Below are 25,511 nucleotides of genomic sequence, written 5' to 3' on the forward strand. Positions count from 1 at the left end.
GTCTGGAACAGATGCAAAACAAATCATAGAGAAGATAAATATGAACATTTTTACATAAAGAACAATACGTTCATTGTGTACATAATTAATGGGGAAATGGGTAAATACTTATATATGATTAGGAATTAGAAAGGATATATAACAGTAAATATAAACAAGATTAGCATATTTAAGTAGATGACACATATTTGAAAAACTTGAAGAAATATAAGATCACCTAGCAAAATATAAATTAACAACATGTATTCAACAAGAAGTAGAAAAGTTGAGTAAACTAATTTAAACAAAATATACAGAAAGTAAAAGAACAAAAACAAATAATTTCAAAAATCATAAAAAGAATATCTCTGAATTAGTTCATTTTATGGAGCCCGAATAATATATATATATATAAAGAGAGAGAGAGAATTTTTATATATATATAAAAGAGATAGAGAATTTATATATATATATATATATATATATATTTTAGTTTTTGGTGGACACAACATCTTTATTTTATTTTTATGTGGTGCTGAGGATCGAACCCAGCGCCCCACGCATGCCAGGCGAGAGCGCTACTGCTTGAGCCACATCCCCAGCCCCTGAATAATCTTTAAATCAACTTGCATGTGGAACAACAAAAACATAATAATAAAAGTTCAGTTTTACTCATTGATATCGATTAATATAGATGCAAACATTCTAAATAAAATATCAATAAATAGAATCCAACAGAATCTCAAAAGAATAATACAGCTGTAATAGTGTATCAATTTACAATATCAATAAATAGAAGGGAGACTAATTGCCTATAGGAAGGGGCTGAGGAGAAAGAAGAGAAGAGGAAAATGCATAGTACTAGGGATTGAAATGGAGAAAACTATGTTATATGCATTTATGGATAGGTCAAAATGAACCTCACTGTTATGGATAATTGTAATGCACTAAAATTTTTTAAAAATTAAAAAAAGAAAAATATCACTTTATATTTCATGAGTCAAATAGGTACAAATAAAATATCCAAGAACTAGAAAAACTTTGCACTTATGAATTCCATGTGTTCTTACCTATGGCAGAATTAGAATAAAAATTAACTACTATTTAAAAAAAAAGAATGACACAATTAAACAAAGTAGAATCTATTCCAGGAATATAAGGATAAATTAATTATTTTTAAAAAAAGTATTAGGGGGGAGGGTGGAGGATGGGAAAGGCAGCGGAGCACAACAGACACTAGGATGGCAATTTGTAAATCAATGGATGTGTAACTGATGTGATTCTGCAATCTGTGTATGGGGTGAAGGTGGGAGTTCATAACCCACTTGAATCAAAGTGTGGAATATGATATGTCAAGAAATTTGTAATGTTTTGAACAACCCACAATAAAAAATTAAAAAAAAAAAAAAGTATTAGCTAAAAGTATTGACATGTTAAAGGAGAAAATTATTTGATGAACCTATAGATACTGAAAACCTAAAGCCATTACTGAATGTACTAAACAAAATTGGAATAGAAAGATATCCCTTAAATATGGTACCTAAAGTGAAGAGGAAAATGAAATCACTCTGAATAATGATACACTGAAGTCATCCATTAAAATCAGAAACAAGTACTGAGGCCTATTATCAACGTTATTATTCAGCATTCTCTGCTGAGATTCTAGAAAATGCAGTAAGATAAGAAAAGGGAATATATGGTATAAATTAGAAGAAAGGAGAAACATTATTGATTTGCTCATTCAGCAACTTTATGCTTAGAAAACCCACAGGACATTATTGCAAAAAAAAAAAAGTCACTAGAGTTAATAAGAAAATTTATTAATGTTAACCAAACATAAAATAATTACGCAAACTTTTATAGCTTATCTCTATACTCTATACAAGCAATATCCACCTAAACATGGAAATATAGGGGGAGAAAATCCCATTCACAATAACAATCAAAAAGATGATATACTTAGGAATATCCTTAACTAAAGAGATATATTTAAAAAGTGATAAAATTTCTGGGCATGGTGGCAGGCACCTATAATCCCAGTGACTAGGAGACTGAGGTAGGAGTATTGCAAATTCAAAGCCAGCCTCAGCAACTTAGCACAAGACTCTGTCTCAAAATATTTTAAAAATGGGCTGTGTATGTGGTTCTGTGGTTAAGTGCCCCGGGTTCAATCCTTGATATAAAAAAAAAGCTATAAAATTTTATGGTGGACATAAAACAATAACTGAATAAATGAAGGAAAAAAAGGCAAACTGTATTATTGAGTGGGAAAGTTTAATATCATAAAATCAATTCAATCTAAGTTAGTGTTTAAATTTCATGTAATGACAATATGAATCAAGGGAGAAGCCCAAGTCCTGTCTTAGGCAAGATTTACCAGGGCTGCAATTAGGAAGGGTGAAAATTTCACCTAACCAAGTTAAATGTCATTCTGTCATGTTACAGTCACTTGCTGAAATGATTCACAGGAAGTTACTCTGAGACCCAGAGAGAGCGCACCTCTGGTGTGGTCAAAGAGAATTTTCGGTAGAGCAAGACACAGAGCCTCGTCTGATCTACCTGTTCTATTTACCCCTCCTTTTGAGTGCTAGTGGGGCAAAGCTTTGTTAAGACAAAGATTATTGATGTCGAATGGAAAATAAGTTACCAGTGCTTCCTTTTAGGGTTGTTCTCTTCCATCATGCGGGAGCTCGCCAACATCTCCCATGATGGACCTAAGTGGATTTTACTGGATGGTGACATAGATCCAATGTGGATTGAATCTCTGAATACTGTCATGGATGACAACAAGGTATCAAAGCAAGCGGGGAGGGAAATCCCCATGTCATCCCTAACCATCAATACAGCCAGTGCTCCAAGCAGGTGCACTTAGAAATCTAGACGCCTCACAGTGGCTGGCCCAGGGATTGCAGCTGTTGCTGGTGTCTTCTGCAGATATCTCAGGACTGACTGATTATGTTCCCACCTTGACCTGCTTCAAGGGCCCACTTTTGGGATGGTGTTCTGTTTCCTTCAGAAACTTCTGCCTGCAGATTCATTTGACATTCAGAGTGGAAAGAAATCATAAATCATCTATTCAAGTCTTTTTTTCTTCCTCATACTTTTCCTTTTCTAAAAATCAGAAAATGATGGATCAGAAACATTCTGAGCCTGTCAGACTCCCTCCATAGCGGTAAATATCTATCCATTGTGAGCCTGTGTTATTTTTTCATAAAACAATGAAAGCTAACTGAACGGCCAGTAAAACGTCTGTTAAGCTGGTAGCTAAACACGTTCAGAAAGCCCATCCACATTGGAAGTGTTCAGATGGCTGCAACATTCACAGAACCATTAGAATAAATGCACACCCTCCCAGTGGGACTACTTAAGAAGGAAGAGTAGAAACTTGAAACTGAAGCTCTTTTCTTTTAATAGTTTTATTATTCTGGTGTGGTCTGGTTCATTCAAATTATTGGCACCGATTTAAACTGTTTAAATAACTTTTTTCCCCTGATTCAACAGACACACACACAGAGGATAGAGGGGAAGGAGTGGAGGGGAGATAGGAAGGGAGAAAAAGAGTTGCTGTAGAAAATTTAGAAAGTACTTACAATCAAAAAGAAGAAAATAGTCATCCTGACTTTGTTTTGTGTTACTTTCACAGAATACTGGAGCCTGGGAATTTTATAAAGAAAAGATATTTATTTGTCTCATAGTTCTGGAGACTAGAAAGTCCAAGATCCAGGGCTCAGGGCCTTTTTGCTGTGCTCATCCCATGGTAGAAGGGGGAAGGGCAAGAAAGCATGCACAAGAGAGCAGAGACTGAACTGCAGCCTCAAGCCCTTTTAAATTAGCATTGGTCCATTTATGAAGGCAGATGCCTTTTCGTCTCATCACCTCTGAAGGCCTCACTTCTCAATGCAATTGCATTAGGAATTAAGCTTCCAACACATGCTTTCCAGGGAACCTATTCAAACCTTAGAACATCCATAACCCAATCAATAATATTCTGCCAAGCCTGGCGAGGTGGCACATACTTGTAATCCCAGGGGCTCGGGAGGCTGAGGCAGAGGAGTACAAATTCAAAGCCAGCCTTAGCAAAAGAGAGGTGCTGTGCAACTCAGTGAGACCCTGTCTCTAAATAAAATACCAAATAGGGCTGGGGATGTGGCTCAGTGGCTGAGTGCCTCTGAGTTCAATCCCCGGTACCCACACCAATAATAATAATAATAATAACAACAACAACCACCCACCAAATCCTCACCAGCTGGCAGTGTGTCCTAACACCTCCCTAACGGGATATCCCTCCTGTGGTTTCCAGGTGCTGACCCTGGCAAGCAATGAGAGGATCCCTCTTAACCCTACAATGCGGCTCCTCTTTGAGATCAGCCACCTGCGCACGGCCACTCCAGCAACCGTCTCCAGAGCAGGTATGGCCCTGCGGGTAAAGCTGCTCAACTGAGATGGGTACTTTGAGTTGGACATTGGGTTTTTCTGGCTCTAAAGGAAGTCAGAAACCTGCTCATCCAAAACTCCAGCCTAGTTCTCAGGACTCATCCACAATCACAAGGGGAAATGGGCACTATAAGACCAGAGTCAGTGGTTTTTTTAATTCAGAAATGTGGCAATGGGAAGGGAAATAGCCTGCAAGCCAGACAAATGTCCACTGCACAGAAGTGTCTCAAATTAGGCTACTTTGAGGCTCATTCTAGCCTCCATGTCAAATCATCATTTCTCATTAAATCCTCATGGAAAATAGCAACATTACCTTCATTTTCCTGTATCTCTGCTAACTAAATTCATTTGCAGAACCTAGAGGTTAAAAGAACTGATTTGGGAAAATAATTAAATTTAAAGAAATAGAAAGGAGAATGGTAATTGACAGGCCCTGGGCAGAAGGGCACAAGGGAGATTTTGCTGAATGGGCACAAAGTTTCAATTATGCAGGGTGAAGACATTTTGGAAGTAATGGATACATTTATTAACTTAATTGTGGTGATGGTTTCACAGGTGGATTTGGGTGTCCCAAATTCATCAAAATAGTTTGCATTAAATATGTACGGTGTTTATTTATTTATTTGTTTATTCTAATCAGTTATACATGACAGCAGAATGCTCTTCAATTCATTGTACACAAATGGAGCAGAATCTTTCACTTCTCTGGTTGTACCCCAAATAGAGTCATGCCATTCATTCAATCATACATGTACCTAGAGTAATGATGAATGTCTCATGCCACCATCTTTCCTACCCCCATACCCCCTATTCCCCCTCCTCTTTGCCCCCATCCAAAGTTCCTCCACTCATCCCATGCCCCCCTCCCTATTATGGATTAGCATTCACTTATCAGAGAAAACATTCGGCCTTTGGTTTTGGGGGATTGACTTACTTCAGTGTACAGTGTTTTGTGTATCAGTTATGCCTAAATAAAGTTGTTAAAAAATAGTTCATCTGTTTTGTATATCAATTATACCTAAATAAAGCTGTTAAAGTATTTCATCACATAATAATAAAATAAAAACTCATAATAAAAAAGAGAAACTTTTTGATCTCTGTCCTCAATATCAGGGTCCCCTTCAAGAACCTGGATTAAGGTTGGTGAACACAGGTCAGGAGAGTTCTCTCCCACTCTGTTTTAGTTAGCTAGTGTCACAGTAACAAGTGTAATAAATCACCATAAACTTGGTGGCTTTCAAACCAGCAGAAATTTATTCTCTCACCTTTCTGCAAGTCAGGTATCCAGAATCAAGGTCATCAAGGCTGCACTTCCTCCAAAAGCTGTAGGAGAGACCCCCCTGCTTGTATCACCCATCTCCATTCTCCTTGGCTTATGGCCCCCATAACTCCAACCTGTGCCTTCTTCTCATGGCTTCCTCATCTGTATGCATCTCTTCTCCTTTATCTCGTATAAAGACACTTGTAAATGTCCCATCCAGACAACCTAGTGTAACTTCATCACAAGACCTTTAGCTTCATTACATCTATCTGCAAAGGCTCCTTTCCCAAATAAATTCATGGTAACAGGTTCCAATGGTTAGGATGTGGTCATATCTTTTAGGAGACCATTATTTAATCCACTGCACTCTCCCACATTATGACAAGTTTTGCTGATCAGTCACAGTTTTCTTTCTTCCCAAGCCTTGATTTGTGGTCTTGGGATCCTTCTCAACCCAGCTCTTCCTTCATCTGTCATGGATCAGTTGGCCTTGATCCTCAATAGTAAACACATGTGCCCTCTCTGACCAAGGCCAGGTCTCTGTTCTTTTTATGTCCCAGTCTCCTGTACAATATTTTAAACAGAGAAGATAACTCCCTTGAGGAAAGCATACTTTGACCTGTATGGAATCCTCAGTGCCCAGCATTCTCTTTCCTCCCAGGGATCCTCTACATCAACCCAGCAGATCTGGGATGGAATCCTGCAGTGAACAGCTGGATTGACCAGAGGGAAATCCAGACAGAGAGAGCCAACCTAACCATTCTGTTTGACAAGTATCTTCCAACCTGTCTGGACATACTCAGAACCAGGTAAGCCCAGAAACAACGGTAGCACATGAGCCCAGCCGCAGAGAATCCTTGGCTCACAGCTGATGCCCTGCTGATGTTCTGTCCCGATCCCAAAGTCAGAACCCTCCAGGCACAGCAGATGGCAGAGGGGAACACACATTAGGATGGCCACGGAATGCCTATGGTCAGTTCAGGCAAGAAGAGAGGTGACTGAAGAGAAGGAAGGTTTAAAGTACCTTTCATAAGTGCCACACTGGTATATGTACATGAAGGAGGCAGGTGGCTATAATATCAGATGGCAGTCCTGAGACTCAAATCCTTCTGCTCACAAGGATAGCACCTGTCTCTCCTACAAATGATCCACAGGCCAGACCAACAGGCCTACAAATGAAGATGACGCTGTCAGGGACACATGGGGCCTGTTTTCTGTTTCTGATTCTGGGTATTCACAATTCAGGAACCGGGTATAGTTTATCATTTGACCTGTCCTTCCCCACTGAATACTGGGAGGTCACTTCTGCTTTTATGATTTTGCAAAAGTAAAAGCAACAAACCCTGAACACCTGTGCGAGTCAGCTTTCCGTCACTATCAGTTCATACCCAAAGGACTTAAAATCAGCATACTACAGTGACGCAGCCACGTCAATGTTTATAGCATCTCAATTTGCAATAGCTAAACTATGGAACCGACCAAGGTGTCCTGCAATAGATGAATGGATAAAGAAAATGTGGTATATATATTCAATGGAATATTACTCAGCTTTAAAGAAGAATGAAATTATGGCATTTGCCAGTAAATGGTTGGAATTGGAGAATAGCATGCTAAAGCAAAATAAGCCAATCCCCAAACACCAAAGGCTGAATGTCTTCTCTAATATGCAGATGCTAATTCAAAATAAGATGGGGGACACTAGAGAAGAATAGTGTTACCTTAGATTAGGTTGAGAGAAGTGACAGGAGGGGAGGGGATATGGGGATAGGAAAGTTAGTAGAATAAAACAGATATTATTACATTATGTATATATATGACTGCATGACCAAAATGATTCTGCAACATGTACACTCAGAAAAATGAGAAATTATATCCCATCTATGTGAGATACATCAAAGTGCATAAATGCATTCTACTGTCATGTATAACTGATTAAAATACATTTAAAAATATTGAATTTACCAAAAAAACCTGAAATAATCAACTTATAAAGAGAAAAGGGTTGTTTTAGCTCACAGTTTTGGAAGTTTCAATTCATGATTAGTTGGCCCCCTTACTTTGAATGTGTGGCAGCACATCATGTCAGGAACACATACATGGCAGAGCAAAAACCTCTCATCTCATGGCTGGGAAGCAAAAAAGAGGAAGAGAGTAGGGTCCCCGGGTCCCCTTCGAGGGCATGCCCCAGTGGTCTAAAGACTTCCTGCGTGGACTTACCTCTTAACGTGTCCACCGTCTCCAAATAGCACCTCTCTGGGGACAAAGTCTTAACTCAGGAGCCTTTAGGGGAAACTCAAGATCCAAACTATAGCAAGTACCACCTTTCACTCAAATAAGGTTAATGACTCTTAACCAAGAGGATAGTTATGACAGTAAGAATATTTGATGTGTCAGTATAAAGGGGTTCTTGTGCTTGGAAACCTCTTTCTCTCCCCTTCCCCCACCTCTCTCATTTGATAGATTATTCTATGAACATTTCACCCATTCCCATAATTCAGCCAAGAAGGGGCATCAGAGGCTAGTGCCCAAGACTCTGAGATCCATAGTTCCTGAAGATTCTAAAATTTGGGGTCGGGATTATGTTTCCAAGAATTTACAGTCCATCACTCAAATTGATCCCTGCCTCCTTATCCATGGGCCTGTCAAGCACAGGATAGGATTGTGGCACCAATTGTCCAGTCACCCACAAATGCAGAGGCAGAGGAAAGGGAAACCCCAGACTGCGATGGCAATATGAAGGGCCCTAGGCAATCTGCCCCTACCCTAAAACAATCCACCCACATTAGAAGTGACCTTTGTATCAATAAAACTGAGTTGTAATCTAGTAGTCGACATAGTGTATTTTTTATATGCTTTTATATTTCAGGGTCAATAATTATTTTTTTTCCAAATGTCAGTATCTTTTTCAAGGGTTTGGAAAGCTTTCTAGCCCTGATCACCCATGGACTCTAAAGCCTTGGAGTCTAATGCTGCCCTGGTAGCGAGCAAATTCTGACTAGTGGCTATAGTGGGCAATCAAATGGGCAGATTAGGGTAAGGAAAGCAGTCCACCCTTGCTCTTTATCTTTGATTGGGACACTTGTCAATATAGTCTTTAGCAAAAAGTCAGGCTATCCCCACTCTCTGCATTTAAGATGAGAGATACCAAAACTCTTGTGTATTTGTATATCTGTGTGTGTACACGCGCATGCGTGTGCGTGTGCACGTGTGCACATCTGTGCTGGCACATACACAAGCATTTGAAACAAGCCTCGAAGATTGACTGTTTTAAGTCTATGCAGACTGGCCCCCCAGTTGTTGAAATCTATGGTTATCAGGGAAGAAGAATAGTTGTCATTCATGGGTGCCCGCTCTGGGGTGTGATTTCATTTTTTTTCTTGCAGCTCTCCAAAAAGGCTACACATGAGGGAGCAGAGCTCTGTGATGTGGCAGTTAATAAGTAACAGATGCTTTTACTTCAAGGCCTTACTTCTATTTTATAGAGACACAGTATCCTGATGCTGGTTTTATGCCACCCTGTTAAGACAAGCTGTGCAACGTCAACACATATTAATTATTTTATTAGACAAGGGCTGAGTATAAATCGACCTTACCTTGTTTGTTCATTGTTCCCTCAAAACCATTTTATGTGGTTTGTTCTCCTCCCACCCTAGCTGAGATCTAAATCAATGTCCACAATTTTCTGGCCACTTGTAGTGTGTGTGTGCGTCTCTCTCTTTCTCTCTCTCTCTCTCTCTCTCTCTCTCTCTCTCTCTCACACACACACACACACACACACACACACACACACACACACACAAATCCAGGGAAAATTTAAAGAAGCAAGCCTCATCTACAATGAAAGCTTCTGCCCTGCCCTGCAGCTCATTGGGGAAGGGGAGTATTCTCACCTCTTTTTCTCGTTTCTCAGAAATTGTATCTTCTGATTTCTCAGGGTTGAAGGGTACAGAGAGACAGGAGAGGTATCACTTGGCTACACCTGTGTGGCTATGGCTATGATAACTACAACAGATCTTAAAATCTGATGCCTTCTCTTTGGGGGATCTTGGGAGTTCTGTGTATTCCTCCCCATCACTAAAGATCTCTCATCTGCATTCCCTGAAGAAAGTATGTGCCTCTCCTTCATCTAGTCGTGAGCTACTCCTTACAAAAACCTCCAGTACCTCATCCTTCCAACAGCCCCATTAGCCAGCCTCTCAAACAACCCCACATGCATGCAGCACACACTTGGATTCCAGGAAATATTCCTTCCTGTTTGGCTTTAATAGACTGGAGCTCAAGCTGCCCCAGCAAGAAACCTCTCTACACACCACTGTGAGTTCTACAAAGCTTGATGGGGCTTACTGGGGAAAGTAAACAAGCCTGGACTAGTTCAGTTGAAGTTTCTTTGCCCTGTCTCTCTATGGGGGCAAGCCCAGCCTTCCCTATAGGGAAGGTTGCACTCACTATATGCCAAAGCTCTCTCCAAATCCTGTATTTGTATGTACAGCCTCCCCCCAGCACCTCCCACTTGGATCCTCAATACCACTGAGAAGGTAGAAAGGTCAAGGTTGAGAAACCTTTTTGCAAATCCCACCTAGGTTGTCTGGAATCTCGTTTGGGACTGTAAGGGCTCCTGGTACCCACTATTATGGTGCCTTACCCAACACTGAGCCTGAGATGGTTTCCTTTTATCACCTGTTAGAAATATGCATTGGAAAATTGAAGGAAAGACCATCAAGACTAAGTTTTCTCATTACTCATAACACCTAGAGTATTATATGGTAATAACATTATGGTAAGGATAAGAAGTAGATAGGGCAGAGGGGTGGTAGGGAAAGGGAGGGGGCAGGGGATTAGCAAGGATGGCGGAATGTGATAGACATCATTATCCAAAGTACATGTATGAAGACACAAATTGGTGTCAACATACTTTATATATAACCAGAGATATGAAAAATTGTGCTGTATGTGTGTAATAAGATTGTAATGCATTCCGCTGTCGTTTATTTTTTTTAATCAATTTAAAAAAGCAGAAAGCTAACCAAAAGATTAGAAAAAGAAGAAGTAGACACAAACACAAAACACTGATGGGAAGAGCACACTGGACCACTTGGAGGCCCAAAGGTAGTGAGTGACTTCTACAGTGGCAATAGATGATGATATTCATCTTGTGACAACAGACCCATTCCCTGGGCAGCCTGGGAGCTCAGACTGTGATAGTGTGGGTTGAGTGTGTGAGTCTGTGGTGTACACCCTATGTACACATGCAGGGAGAGAGTACCCAGGGACAGATAAGTTCCTGTGTGAATATGTGTGTGTGCATGTACACACTCCTGGTTCCTTGGACATAAGATGTCTTTTGTGCATCTCTTGATATCTGCCTTTTAGTTAAGACCTCCAAAGTCAAGATCTAAAGTACAAATAGAAGACCAGGAGAAAGTCACAGAAGGTACATTTTCAAATAAGGAATTCCATTCAGTTCAGGATTATATAAAAATCATCATTGAAAGAACGAACAAGGCTTGTCAACAGAGAAAATGCCCGTTTATTGAGGAACAGCTCTGCATATTTATAGAGCAGGGGGTGGTTTGACAGTTATGACAGTTTAATGGTTGAACGGTTTGACAGTTGGCAGGGGTGCTTTCTGATTGGTGGGTAAGGATCATGTGAGCCAGCAGGGCTCACCATTGGACAGCAGGATCATGTGAGCCAGCAGGGCTCACCATTGGACAGCTCTTCTTGGGGGATGGGGAAGTTAGTCTTTGAAGCCCAGGTGACTCCCGACATTCCCCCATCTTTGTTATTAAATGAGAGTGGACATTGACTCATTCTGGCTGCTTCCTGATGAAATGGGGCGGTGTGGGAGAAAGAGGAGGGAAGTAAGGAGCACCCACAGGAGGGCAGAGAAGACCAGTATCAATAAAGGTTCCTTGCCACCACAGATCCATGATGATGTCAGTCCATTTGGCATATGTCTCCACTGGAGGTATCATCAGTAGCCAGGAGTTGATAATTCCTGAGGGGAAGCTGGTAAAAGCTTGATTAGAAATTTTTTTACCCACCTGAGTCTGAATGAACTTTATGATAAAGGGAAGGAACGGGCACAGGGAGTTTTTATAGCCCAAATCAATGGGGTCTCTGGTTCTGCAAGCTGCCTTATTGGCACAAGGGGGGTTAAGTGTTCAGCCTTGAGCGGGGGCGTGGGCATTTGGGCTTGAAGCAAACAGGTGTTAAAGAACCAGACAGAGGGTTTGAGAAGCCAGGTCATTCTGCAGCTAACTTTGTTTGGCATGCCCTGCAGACCAGCCTGTCCTGCACCTAACACCCTCAATCCTAGTCCAATCTAGCTCCCTCCCCTCTCTATTAAGGCTGCTCTTCAAACTTTCTCCTACCTGAGTGTACCAGCTTGCTTCTCTCTTTGCCTTTCTTGAAGGCGGCCAAGGGAGGACGGTGACCCATTGTTACCATATTTCCCTTTGAGAGCAGTCAGATCTCTCCCTGTCCCTCTACTATCCAGACAAGACTCTGGCCCCAGAAACATTTTTCAGTGTGTTGGAAGAAAACCACTGAGGAGAAGATGTAAAAGAACAGACCTCAAAATTGTTCCCAAAGTGCCTTTTCAGGTCCTTTTGGACAATGTTTTCCCTATTTTTATTGATACAGTATAATTATACATAAAGTGGGATTTGTTGGTATATATTCATACATGTCCTTTTTGGCCATTGAAGAAATTAAAAGAAGAGAAAAAAAGTGAGATGTTGACTTGTTTTGTTGCATTCTACTTTCCTCAAAATCTGAGAAGGGATTGTCCATGCAAGGAGCAGGAAAGAGAGAGGGAGAGGGAATCAGAAGAAAGAAAGATGAGAAATGGAAGCTTCTCAGTCAATCACCAGGCCATTGCTTCTTTTCAGAAGAAGCTGACCCTAGAATAACTGAGGACAGTAAGATTTGTGTAACATCAAGGTCCTCTGTAACCCCCAAAGAACTTGACCAGTTCTGAGTCCCCTGAAGCCAAGAGATTTCCATAGTTGTCCAATGGCTCTTCTAGAATGGAACATCCATAGTGTTTAAGAGCATGTCCTGGTCTTTATTCACAGATTTAAGAAGATAATTCCAGTCCCAGAGCAGAGCATGGTTCAGATGGTGTGCTACCTTCTCGAATGCCTCCTGACCAAGGAGGACATCCCTGCAGACTGCCCCAAGGAAACCTACGAGCTTTATTTTGTGTTTGCTGCCATCTGGGCTTTTGGTGGAGCAATGGTTCAAGATCAGGTAAGAGGATGTACTGAGGTTCACCTTCACATGGAAATGTGCGGCGGCAGAATTGGACCCTCCATCCCAGAGTTGGAAGACAGGAAAGTTTCATGTTGAAATTAACAGGAAAACATTAGATTCTATTTAATTACCGTCTGCTCTGTTGCTAAAGATGTCAGTGCCTGTGCAAAAGCCTTCAAAAAAATATACTACAAGGTTGTAGTGTATTTGGGGCTGTTGCCTTTTGAGTTCGTGAATATACCTCTGCTTTTGTGGAAAGGTGTACAGTGTTGGAGTCTGAACAACTTCTGTAATATGTATACAACTTTGCCAGGTGATGGGTGTGTTATAGAGAGAGGTGGAAGGATGCCATGCTGTAGAAACTCCAGTGGAGGGAATACCTTCAGCATTCTAAACATCTTCCAGAGGATACACTGCTCTATACCAGGCCAGGGCTAACCAGCATGACCCTACAGCCTCAAAACACAGGGCTGTCCAAGGAAGGTTAGGCCAAATGTTAATTGGCATCTAGGAGTGGAAAACCAAAGCAGTAGTTAGCTCATGGTGTTTATTGCTGTAACCTCAAGCTGTTTGGGGACAGGGATGTGGGCTTGGAACATCTTGATATCCTATCCCCTAATCCTTCCTGCGTTTCAATCTTTTTTCTTCACCTATAAATAATCTAGAGCCATAGCACCTTGAATGCACCTGATCCTGTCTTTATTTATAAATAAAACATATTTTACCTATAAACAACATCTTCAAGATTCTGCAGACAAATCTCTTAAAATTGACTCTAGCTACCATGCAATATCATATAGAGGATAAGAAAGTGGACTCTGTTAGCAAATGTTTATGTGTACAATGGGCATGGTGATGCTCACTTGTAATCCCAGGGGCTTGGGAGGCAGGAGATTGCAAGTTCAAAGCCAGCCTCAGCAATTTGGTGAGACCCTAAGCAACTTAGCAAGACCCTGTCTCTAAATAAAATATTTGTAAGAATGGTTAGGGATGTGGTTCAGTGGTTAGGCACCCCTGGGTTTAATCCTCAGTACCCCCCCAAAAAAAGTATACAATAAGTTATTGTTAACGATAAGAACCCCTCTGTACATAAGAGTCATTTATCTTCAACTTAGTCATCCTGCACGATTGAAATTTTGTACCCACTGAACAATACCTTTCATTTCCCCTAACCCCCAGCTCCTGGCTGCCATGATTCCATTCTCTGCCTCTGAGTTTGACTATTTTAGATTCATCATATACATGGTGTTAGGTGGTATTTGTCTTTCTGTGTCTGGCTTATTTCATGGAGCATGATGTCTCCTGGGTTAGTCCGTGTCGCCTCAAATGGAAGGCTTTCCTTCTTCTCTAGAAAAAAACTGTGAAGACTGTTGATTTTTTTTGGTATACTTATCATAAACAATAACAAAATTAACAATAATAAATAAAGCTGGAGAAAATTTGAAGATGATGGTAGGTTTATGCATCATTGTGATAATGGTTTCACAATTGTATACTTATCTCCAAACTCATCAAGTTGTGTGCATTAAATATGTACTGTCTTTTGTTTATCAATCATACCACAATAAAATGGTTTTAAAAAACAACCTAAAAAAGCCACACACAAAAAAAAAACAAAACAAAACAGAACAAAAAACCACCATGGACTATGGCTTTGAATTGTTACTCTGCCACTATTACCTGGGAAACCAGGGGCAGGAAATTTAGCTTCTCCCTACTTTATTCTTCCCATGTGTCCAAAGGATGATGACAAGATAGCCCTTTCCTAGGATGATGGTGAGGACTAAGTGAATGCATGGTGTTCTAATCACCCAACATGAACACGTGCAAAGCTCTTAGAACAGAGCTGGCATGCATATGTGCTTATTGCTAATATTCTCCTCACATAAATATTCATTTTTATAGTAAGTGTCTGGTGCCTCTCTCTCTCAACAGGGGATCAGACCAAGTTGCAGTTTTTGGAAAGTTATGATTTTTCCCTTCTGGTCTGGGTTGATTGTGAGGCTCTTTCAAAGAAAGGCAAAAAAAAAAAAAAGTTTCAGCCTTGCAAGGCAAAGTTATGTTTGAGAAATTCAAAAGGGAAATAAGCTGGGACCAAAAGAATTATCAATTAACTTCTTTTGCCTTTTTACAAGCTCTGGTTCTGATACTCACCCCACTGCCCATCATTCCCTAATGTGTCCTTTAGAAAGCAGTTATCATAGTGTCTCCAGAAGGGTACCTTCCCCGCCCCCCCGCCAAAGGGCACAAGGATGCACAAACCAGGAGTTTGATATCTGAGAATTTTGTGCAGAATTTTCTGCAGTCTTTGCATCTTTTCCATTGACAGCTTTACATTCCCCTTAGAGCAAGGAGGTGAAGAGTCCAGCAGAATGAATGAGACTTGGCTGAACATCACAGGGATCTCGAATGCATAGCTTATTGCCTCCCATAAAATTCAGTCTCCGACCTTTCAGTTGATGAAACGTCAGACAGCAACCAGGCTTCTCTTCCATATTGGTACCAACCAGGCAGCGGGGTAGCAGGGTGAAGAGTCTTGGTCCATTTTTCTGTCTCTGTATTGAAAACTTTGAATGCATTCCACTGCTTTTTAAAGCCCAGGAGAAAGCATCCCCCCACCATTCGTTTCCTGGGCTCTGGAACACTTGGAGCTGCAAGCAGCCATGTTGGCACCTAGGGAAAGGACACAGGAGAAAGCTTTTAGCAGCAGGGAATGTTCAAGCCCCATGCACAATCTGCATTAAAGCAAAACACCAAAAATAGTGCTGAAAACCAGAGTTAGGAAATTGGCCAAAATATTGGCATCAGGGACACCAATGGTGCTTACAGTTTAAAAGTTGTGATTAAAGCAAGGTGGAAAGACAGAAGAGAACTGCCACTCAGCAAAAGGATCATTAAAAAAAAAACACTATCCTGGCTGAATACTTTGCAACAGTCATAGAAAATGAACTCCCGGAGGCATATGGTAGACGGAGCACCAGATTGGGAGACTGAAAATCTGGGTTTGACTCCCAATTCTGCCTTTAAATAGAAAATTGGGATAATTTTAATTAGCCAGCATAATTCAGAGCATCATGAGGATCAAATGGATTGAAATTGGTCCTCAAACTCTCCATTGAAGTCTTAGCATCATCCAGGTTAAAGGGAGAAGGAAGCTGGGTTTGGTGGTGCACACCTGCAATCCCAGCCACTTGGTGGCTGAGGCAGGAGGATCACAAGTTCAAGGTGACAATTTAGCAAGACTCTGTCTCAAAATAAAAAAAAAATAGAAGGGCTGAAGATGTAGCTCAGTGGTAGAAGGGCCCCGGGTTCCATCCTTAGTACTGCGATGTAAACACAGACACACACACACACACACACACACACACACACACACACACGAGATGGGGAATTCAAGAGGAGTCACTAACATCCATTGCTGGGGGGACGGGGAAGCCCATAGAGATGAATTGAGAAAGAACCATTGACCAACCTAGGTGTCCATCAAGGGATGAATAGATAAAGAAAATGGGGTACATATGCACAATGACATTTGTTTAGCCATAAAGAAGAATGAAATTATGTCAATTGCAGGAAAAATGGATGGAATTGGGGAGCATTATGTTAAGCAAAATAAGCCAAACTCAGAAAGTCGAGGGTGGAATGTTTTCTCTCATATGTGGAAGCCAGAGAGGAAAAAAGGGAAAAGAAGGGGCAGAGGCAGGGGGCAGAATCTCATGAAAATTGAAGGGAGATCAGTAGAGTAGAGGAAAGGGACCAGAGAGAGGAAGGAGGGATGGAAAGTGGAAATACTGGGCAAGGATACTGGCCAAATTATATTATTATATTGTTTGTATGTATGTACACATAATAACAAACCACACCATTATGTATAGCCTAATGCACCAATAAAAAATATGGAAAAAGAAAAGAGAAAGAACCATTGGATCTGCTCAGCAGTCACCATCTGACTTTAAAGTGTCCACTTTTAGCAGAAACTGAGGTCAAGTGCCAGATTGCAGGAGGGTTAGGTGATGATAGTGTGGCCCAGCTAACAGCTTGCTTAAGAAGCTGACCAGGTAGCTCAAGGTGGACTCAAGAGTGAGTAAAGGAACATAATTTCATATCCTGTCTCTTTCCAGAAGTTTACAGTCTCCTTATAAACCTAAAATCAGCTTTTCATAGGAAGGTCTAAAATGGAGGTTTTTCCCTAGGCTTCTGCTTAGAGAGAACAATATTAGCAAACTACAGTGTCCCCTTCATCTGAGTTAAAATCACAATCAGAACCGCAAATAAATCTGTCTATACCTAAGGGCCTATTTCCATTCTCATTTTAAAGCAAAAGAATTCAATCCTACTTAATTAACAGACAGTAAAAATGAGGAGAACACCTTCGTCAGAGTCCAGATTTCCTCCCATGGACCCAGCTCCCTGGTCTGTCCAGCCTTTGACCCCTTTGTCTTGACCTCTGTATATATTTCCTACAATGCCCAATCCGGGCCTCTTTCTTTTGTGGGATTTTCTTATGTCTCCATGTTTAAAGGGTGGGTTTGCTCTCCTGGAGGGTTTTCAGGGGCAGTGGGAATGGTGTGTGTGTGTGTGTGTGTGTGTGTGTGTGTGTGTTTCAGCTTAGAGATGATAGGACAATTTGATCACACAGATCTATCTTTTAGGGGTTCATTATCTATATTAAGACGTGTGGATTATATGCTTCTACCTATTCCTTCTGCCACCCCCTACTTCCCTCCTCCAAAAAAAAAACCAGTATAGCTTTATCTCCCCAGTTGCTACTAGATTCCAGAATTTTATGGAAAGAATCTGACAGATTGTCTTCTATAAGACCCTTATTTTATAGTTGAGGAAACTGAGGCACAGAAAATGGTGTCCTGAAGTTACATACCCAGCTCCCTTCCTGAGACTCTTCTTGCTCACCTACACTGTGTGCCCAAAGTGTCAGCAGTCACCTCTGATGGCCATTCTGAAAATTGCTTAGTCTCCGGGGTCTAGGAAGATGGGAGCCAGTCTCTCTCTTCAGGAGCTCTTGGTATCTGCTTGCCTTCCTATAGCCAAGGGTACCCACTCTTTTCTGTGTTCTTACACCTTCCTTCCTCTCAACTCTTGGATGACTAGAACAAGTGCCGGTGCCAGAATGGCTCAGCAGCATGGTCACACAAAGGCACTTGTACACATTTATCTTAGCCCATTTTCTATTGCTATAAGTGAATGCCACAGGCTAGGTAAGTTATAAAGAAGAGACATTTATTTAGTTCACAGTTCTGGAGCCTGGGAAGTCCACAAGCATGCTAGCATTAGCTTGGCATCGGTGAGGGCCTTCCTGTTGCGTCGTAGCATGGCACAGGGCATCACGTGGCAAGACAGAAAGAGTATGCTAGCTTGGGTCTCTCTTGTTCTTCTTGCAAAGTCATTAAGGCCATTATGGGGCTCCACCCTCATGATGTCATCCAACCCCAATTAACCCCCTAAATCCTTGACTACAAGCACCCTTCATATATAACTTTGGGGATTAAGTTTCCAATACATAAATCCCACCTAAATTCTGGGACTCACACCCAAACACAACCATGCTCCAGAGCTGTAGCTGCCCCAGGGCAGCCCCTGCACACCTGGGGATGTCAGGGCTGATCCTCAGGAAAGGGACATCCTTCCTGGAGGAATTGATCCATGCAGAACATCAGCATAGGCAGGAGCTCTTTGTGGCCCTACCCCAACCTCTGTCAATGCCAAAGGGCATCGTGCCTTTCAACTACTACACCTGGTTAGGCTTCTTGAGCTTTGGAGGACCTTGTTGTCTGACCTGCTTTGCTTTTGCAGCTTGTGGACTACCGGGCAGAGTTCAGCAAATGGTGGGTGACGGAGTTCAAGACAGTCAAGTTTCCTTCCCAAGGAACCGTCTTTGACTATTACATAGACCCAGAGACCAAGAAATTCGAGCCCTGGTCCAAGCTCATCCCCCAGTTTGAATTCGACCCCGAGATGCCTTTGCAGGTGAGTGTAGCTGAGCAGCCAATGACGGGCCCTTCTCCCCTGAGGATCCGCAGCACATTTTAGTGGTAATCTTCTCCTGGTACCCAAGAGTTTGACCTTGCTAGGAACCTGTGGGCCCCAGCTACATGCATTTTCAAATTATAGCTATAATGAAGCCACAGGCTCCCCTAAAGAGAGCAAACAAATACCAGACCCGCCTAGCATCCAGAGAAGAAGAGATGGTAGGGCCAGAAGATTCTATAATACATTGGAGAGGCCACAGGGACACAGAAGAAAGCAATAGGTAGAGATGGGATGCTCCTACTGAACCACAGAGAGCCAGGAATGAGTCCAGAGGCTAGACTTACTGCTGATATCAGGAAAGACCCTCTGGCCCTACACTTATTTGTTGAGCTCCACTGTGACAGCTTCTGACTGCTCCAGAACCTGTGTGCTGCTGCACCTGTTTCTCCCTCCAGCCCCTGGCATGCTCTCATGTTTCCTTTGCAGGCTTGTTTGGTGCACACCAGTGAGACCATTCGAGTGTGCTACTTCCTGGAGCGGCTCATGGAGCGGCGGCGGCCGGTCATGCTGGTGGGCCCCGCTGGCACCGGCAAGTCCGTGCTGGTGACAGCTAAGCTGGCCAGCCTCGACCCTGAGGAATACCTGGTGAAAAATGTGCCTTTCAACTACTACACCACGTCGGCCATGCTGCAGGGTAAGGGGCTCAGAGAGGGCTGGGGCGTGGGGTGTCTGTCACCTGACGCGGGGCTGGAGCAGAGAGTCCTGTGACCACTTGTGGGACTTCCTGCATGCACCTGCCCTGCACATTTCCTCCCAAACACTCCCTCTCACCTCTCCTCTCCTTCCTCTGTCCCACTTTTCCAACACTGCCTCTTTCCCTGCCCTTTCTCCCCACATTCCTCCCTGGCTTGTTGACTTCCTCCAGGGTCAGGTGTTCAGGACAGAGTCCTGCAGTACCCTGATGACACAGCTGAACCCCACTGAAGATCTGCATGGACTTGTAGACTGCAGGCCCTGGAAGTGTCTCTAGGGATCCTTTTATCCACCCCTTGTATCTCATAGGTGGGGAAACTGAGGCTCGGGTAAGAGGATGTATGACCAAGGTCACCACCAAGAAGCAGGGTACGTGACACACTCCGTCCTCTGAATCCACATGGAGAGCGTGCCTTTTACCACGTTTACACACTGGGCTCTGAATGGGGATGGGACCTCCAGGTGTGACTTCAGGCTCTGACGCTCACTGCAGATATTTTCCTCCCCTCTAGGTGAAGCAATTTCCAGGATGGCAGTCAGGGGTGACCGTTGACACCTGGGGCACAGTGCAATTGAGTTAGAAGAGCCTTAATCTATTATAGCAGGGTCTCCTTTTTGATAGAAACACTCAACACGTGTGGGGTCAGCGTCTTGTCACTGTGACCATGGCATAAACAATTTAGTGAAGGAAAAGTTTAATTTAGCTCATGGCTTCATAGGTTTCAGTTCATGGTCAGCTGATTTCCATTGTTTGGGGCCCTAAGTGAGGCAGGACATCATGATGGAAGAGCATGGTGGAGGAAAGCAGTTCAGCTCATGGCAGACACAGTGAGAGCTGGGGTGGAGGGAGACTAACGTTTTAGGGCACACCCCCAGTAACCTACCTCCTCCCACTAGTTAGTACCTCCCAGTAGTCCATTCATCTATCGACGGATTAGTCCATTGGATGAAGGTCAGAACCCTCATATTCTAATCATGGCCTAAAAACCCTACCTCTGAACCTTCCTGCATTAACTACTATGGTTACACAAGATATTGGAGTATGCTCCAGATCCATATCATAGATATTAACTAAAAACAGCTCTCTTGTGAAGATACATCTGAGCCAAGCTTCCAACCAAACGAGGGGAGAAGTTAAGCAGGGGATAAACGATAAACTGATAAACCCTATCCTTACTTTCCAAATAGCAACAGCCCTGCCCCATCCTCTGTTACTTGACCTGAGCTTTCAGGTGATGCTACAGTAGGTTCTTATGCCTTTATGCAAAATTCATCAAAAGTAAGACATTCCATATATAGTTGTTTGCAAAACTGATCCACTTCAAGCTATGGTTTATAACATGGAAGGTGAGCATGGGACTTTTTCTCTCTTACTTTATTATCCAAGCCTTGAGCCAACAGACTTGCAAAACAGGCTTCATTTGGACCAAACTTGCTCAGCCTGGACTACTTTGCCCAGTCTTTCTGTGATCTCTGCAGGTGTTAACCCCAGGTCAACTAAAGTGGTGCTATAGTTTTGTCTCAGCTTACATTCTAGTTCTGCCAGCTCACTGTGCTACCTTCCTTCTGCACAGTTTTGCCAGCTTTTCCAGAATCAGGGTCTAGCCAGCTCCAAATGCTGAAAGGTAGCCGTACTGACTCTGTTCTCTACATCTGACAGCAGTGAAGTGCCTGATTGTATTAACATAAGCTCATGCCACCACCCACTTCCCTGTAGTGACAGTGAGATATCATCACCTCTGTCTCAGACTAGCTGCTGGGCTTCATCTGCTGTGGGGCTGGTAAAGGTCACACAAGGCCTGTCTCAATCCAGCAGTTCATTATAGCTCCAACATAAGTGAAATGATTGAAGGTTCATGTTGGAACTTCACTCATTTGTCAAAGAGGTGAGCATTTTCCATCTGAATTCCAAAGGCGTAGTTCTTCAATTCTTTATGTTCTCCATAACTGTAACAGCTACAGATATGATACACTTTTACATTTATTCTGCATTATTAACATTTTCCTCTATCATGATCTTGGGTGTGCAAAACAAATCGAGCCCTTATTTGTAGCATTTACCCATTTCTGTGGTGTAAATAATCCCACCATGGTCAATTGTAAGCTATCCATGCAATAGCAGTCCACACAGTGTCGGGAAGACATGTACCACAGCATGCCATTCTAAAGTGTTTTCACTTTAGGTATAATAGATGGAAATAACCTCAAGGGCATAGATAATGAAAAAAATATGGTAAATTAATTAGGTTGTGATGAGTTTTGAATATTTATCACTATTGCTCTTAATGTAATTTACTTGATTTCATGTTTATTAATTTATTTTTGAAATAACAGCCTTAAAACCAGGTTACAATATTCCTTTGGTTTCGCCAATCACCTCCAGGAAACTTCTGGTTTCATCTTTACCCCATGAGGTCATCATGCCATGTGGTGTCATGATGTGGTTGGTCACTGTTACCTTAACACCTAACCATGAGGGGTAAGAAGACTTGATGGTTCAAATATGAACAATTGTCTGTCTGCCTCATATAGTTATTCTTTCTTGCTCAAGGAAACCTCTTTGTAAGCCTTCAGTACAACAACTGATTCAATTACCAGCTCTGCTGATTTTCCCCATTCAAACAACTGCTACACCTGCACTCACAGTTATCAACATTCACTAGGTGTATGCCAGGCATTCACCTGGCTTTAGACTTTTACACACCATTTTTTTTATATACTTATTTAATCTTATTGGGCTCTGGGAAATAAATACTTGCATTGCCTCATCTTATAGATGAGGAAACTGATGCACAGAGAAGTTTAATACGCTACTATGCTGCATCCAGTAGCTGGAGGAGCAAGGCTCTGAACCCAAACTGTCTGAATCCAGAGTCTGTGCTCTGAACCAGCCAGCTCTGCTGCCTCCCTCCCTGCTAAGAAAGTACTGGAAAGCACAACAAATATCAGATATTATGTTATCATTAGTAGTACTGTTCAAGTTTTCCAGCACTGTTCAAATATTCCTATTAAAATGGTTTCATAATGTAAAAAAATAAATAAATTTAAATAGAAGGTACAAATTTTAAGCTAAAGAAGAGGAAAGTAATTATTCACCCTGCCTGGGCCTGTCATTCTCAAGGTCTTGTCATTCTCTCTAACCTAGAGAAAATTTTTTCTTTCTTCTTGTTGGAATTCAGGAGAATTACTTGACAATGTCCCCAAAATGCTATCAAATAGAGCCAGGATGAAGGTTAGCTGCCACTGTAGCTGGACATGCAACAGAACAACACTTTGTTTTTTTACATTTTTTATTGGTGCTTTTTAGTTACACATGATAGTAGTGACACTTTCTGTCCCCCATTAATTCCCTAATGGCCTCTTCACAGAATTACACCTTAATGTCATCCCTCCTCTCACACCAGGGGAAAGAAAAAGTAGACTTCTAATGACTTCCAGGACTAACTAGGAGCTGCAGAGGCAGCCAAAGCCCTAGAGTAGACTGCATATATGTCCCAAGGCCATGCAGCAAGAGAAATTCTGTGTTCCCTTACCCGGGTCCTCCTTCTTTCTGCTTTATCGCAGTCCAATCTTGATTATATGGCTCCTTCACCTGAAATACTTTACAAGCAAAGAAATGGCAGGGGAAAGGGTGCTACTAACCCTTAGAAAAGGGGGAGCCCAAATCCAGTATCAAGAGGGAATTTTTGGAATTAAGAGGGGGGCGGGAGGGAAAGACAGAGGCAGAGAGAAAAAGAATGAGCTCAAAAGATAGTTGTTCTGGTATCATTCAGCAAAGAGGCGAACTAGTGCATCTGTTTATGAACCTATCACTCTTTTTCCAGCCCAGTGTTTTAGCTGCTGTTTGTACACAAGACCCTGTGTATTTAAGAAAAGACTGAATGTGACATGGCATAGTCTGCTTTAAAAGACAGGTAGCACACCCAGATGGAAGTGCCAAACATGTGTTTATAATGTGTCTGTAATGAGAGAGGATGGGAAAGGGCCCAATTATTCATTTGATGGAATACTAAACAGCATTCCAAAGAATGAGAAGATTCTGTATGCACTGAGTTGGAGCTATTTCCAAAGTTTTGTTGAGAGAGAAAATGAAGATAGAAATCTACGTAGTATATTTCAAATCGTATTTTGTTTAAAAAGAAGTATAAAAGTGACTCATATATTATTTTTAAAATACAGATATATAAATTTACATATATGCAACACACATATATATACTCACACACAAACTTATGTCTACTTACATACTTATACTTAGATATCTCCAGGACATTTAAAAAGCTGGTAACAGCAGTTGTCCCTGGCAAGGGGAACTAGACATTGAGTGGGATGGGTAATTACTTAAACTTTTTTTAAAACTATGAAATATTTCAAGCATGCAGAAAAAGTACAGAAAATAATATAACAGATGCCCTTGTACCACTACCAAGATTTAACAGATGCTAAAATTTTGTCATTTTTGCTGTGGTCTTAGTATGTAAGTACAACTGATCTGCTGCCCCCATCCCTTCTTCTGTCCTGTTCCTCCTTAACGAGAGTACTACAGTCAGTATGCATCATGCCATGCTTAAATTTTTGATACACGTATTTGCTCACGAAATATACAATGCTGTATGTATTTAAGTTTTAAATAAAAATTAGTATCTACTTTGACAGCTTACTTTTAAAATCAGTGTTTTGATACATGCAGATCTACTTTGTTTATTTCTGCTGAGAATTTCATTGTGTGATTATTAAATCACAGCCCATTTATCCATTGTCCTGTTGAAAGGTAGCGTCATTTTCTACACATTTTTCTTTTTTAAAAAAAGAATTATTGAATTATAACAGACACATAATAAACTACATATATTAAAAGCGTACAATTGGATGTTTTGAGATACACACCCACAAAATCATCATCATAATTGAAATAATAAACATATTCTTCTCCAAAAGCTTCCTCGAGTAATCCCTTCCTCCCAATTTTTGACACCTTTCCCTGTTCCAGGAAACCCTTGATCTGCTTCCTCTCACAGTAAATCAATTTTTGCATTTTTCACGATTTTATATAATGGAATCATATAATATGCATCTCTTTTTGCCTGCTTTTTTCACTTGGCATGATTTTGAGATTTATCCATGCTGTTGAGTGTTTCAATAGTTCATCCTTGAAGAGTAAGACAAAATTTGTAAAACACTGAATGATTCCTAGCATACAGTAAGTGATTCATAAATAGAAGCTATTATTATAATAACATTAACAAAATGCTTCTCAAATTTAAGTATGTTATACAATAATTTCTAAGTCTCGACTGTCAAAACAAGAAGAACACAAGGAAAACTTGCTTTACTTAAAAAAAGAACCTTTAATGAAAACTATGATGCTGAAAAAAATAATAATGTTTTTGGGAGAAACATTGCAGCTTTCAAATAGGCAATAACTGTACCCAGCAGGTCAATTCCTAGAGATCTCCAGGGGTACATTTTGCAACTCACATATCCTGCTAGCCCAGCAAATATAATTTTTCTCAACATCAGATGGTCTTTTATTACAGACCAGGCAGCTGTTTGGTAATACCTGCATCTCACCTCTGTTTCACATCCGGTTCTGGAGTCTCCATAGAGTGCTTGTGTAACCACAAATTCACAACTCTTTGAAATACAAATAAAGGCTGTGCTTCAGGCACTGGATTAGCTCCCCAGCATAGACTGTATAAACTTTATTTAACATTTACAATATGCCCACCCTTTGCTAGGGGATTTACCCCCTTTAGTTCATTTAATCCTTCCCAATTTATGAGACTCACTATCTGTAATGCTTTGGGCGGCAAGTAGCAGAAAATCTGGGGCTAGTGGC

The 25,511-nt window shown here is 41.5% G+C and overlaps 1 protein-coding gene across 5 annotated transcripts in view; it reads left to right on the plus strand.

Moving 5' to 3' along the window:
- The window catches only part of Dnah9 (dynein axonemal heavy chain 9), a 334,407-nt gene that overhangs the window by 142,545 nt on the left and 166,351 nt on the right, over positions 1-25,511 (plus strand). For 4 of the 5 annotated variants that reach the window (XR_007345608.1, XM_048798092.1, XM_015504497.2 and 1 more), the window contains 6 exons: positions 2,643-2,770; positions 4,280-4,388; positions 6,336-6,483; positions 12,754-12,928; positions 18,743-18,916; positions 19,406-19,613. Coding sequence is in view for 4 of the 5 variants with exons in the window: in XM_048798092.1 (XP_048654049.1) it covers positions 2,643-2,770; positions 4,280-4,388; positions 6,336-6,483; positions 12,754-12,928; positions 18,743-18,916; positions 19,406-19,613 (942 nt within the window). In the remaining variant the exon portion in view is untranslated. The remainder of the gene's footprint in view (positions 1-2,642; positions 2,771-4,279; positions 4,389-6,335; positions 6,484-12,753; positions 12,929-18,742; positions 18,917-19,405; positions 19,614-25,511) is intronic. The other variant, XM_048798094.1, reaches the window with a different exon arrangement.

The sequence above is a fragment of the Marmota marmota genome, unplaced genomic scaffold (genome assembly GCF_001458135.2).
Source record: "Marmota marmota marmota unplaced genomic scaffold, marMar, whole genome shotgun sequence".
Taxonomy (NCBI): domain Eukaryota; kingdom Metazoa; phylum Chordata; class Mammalia; order Rodentia; family Sciuridae; genus Marmota; species Marmota marmota.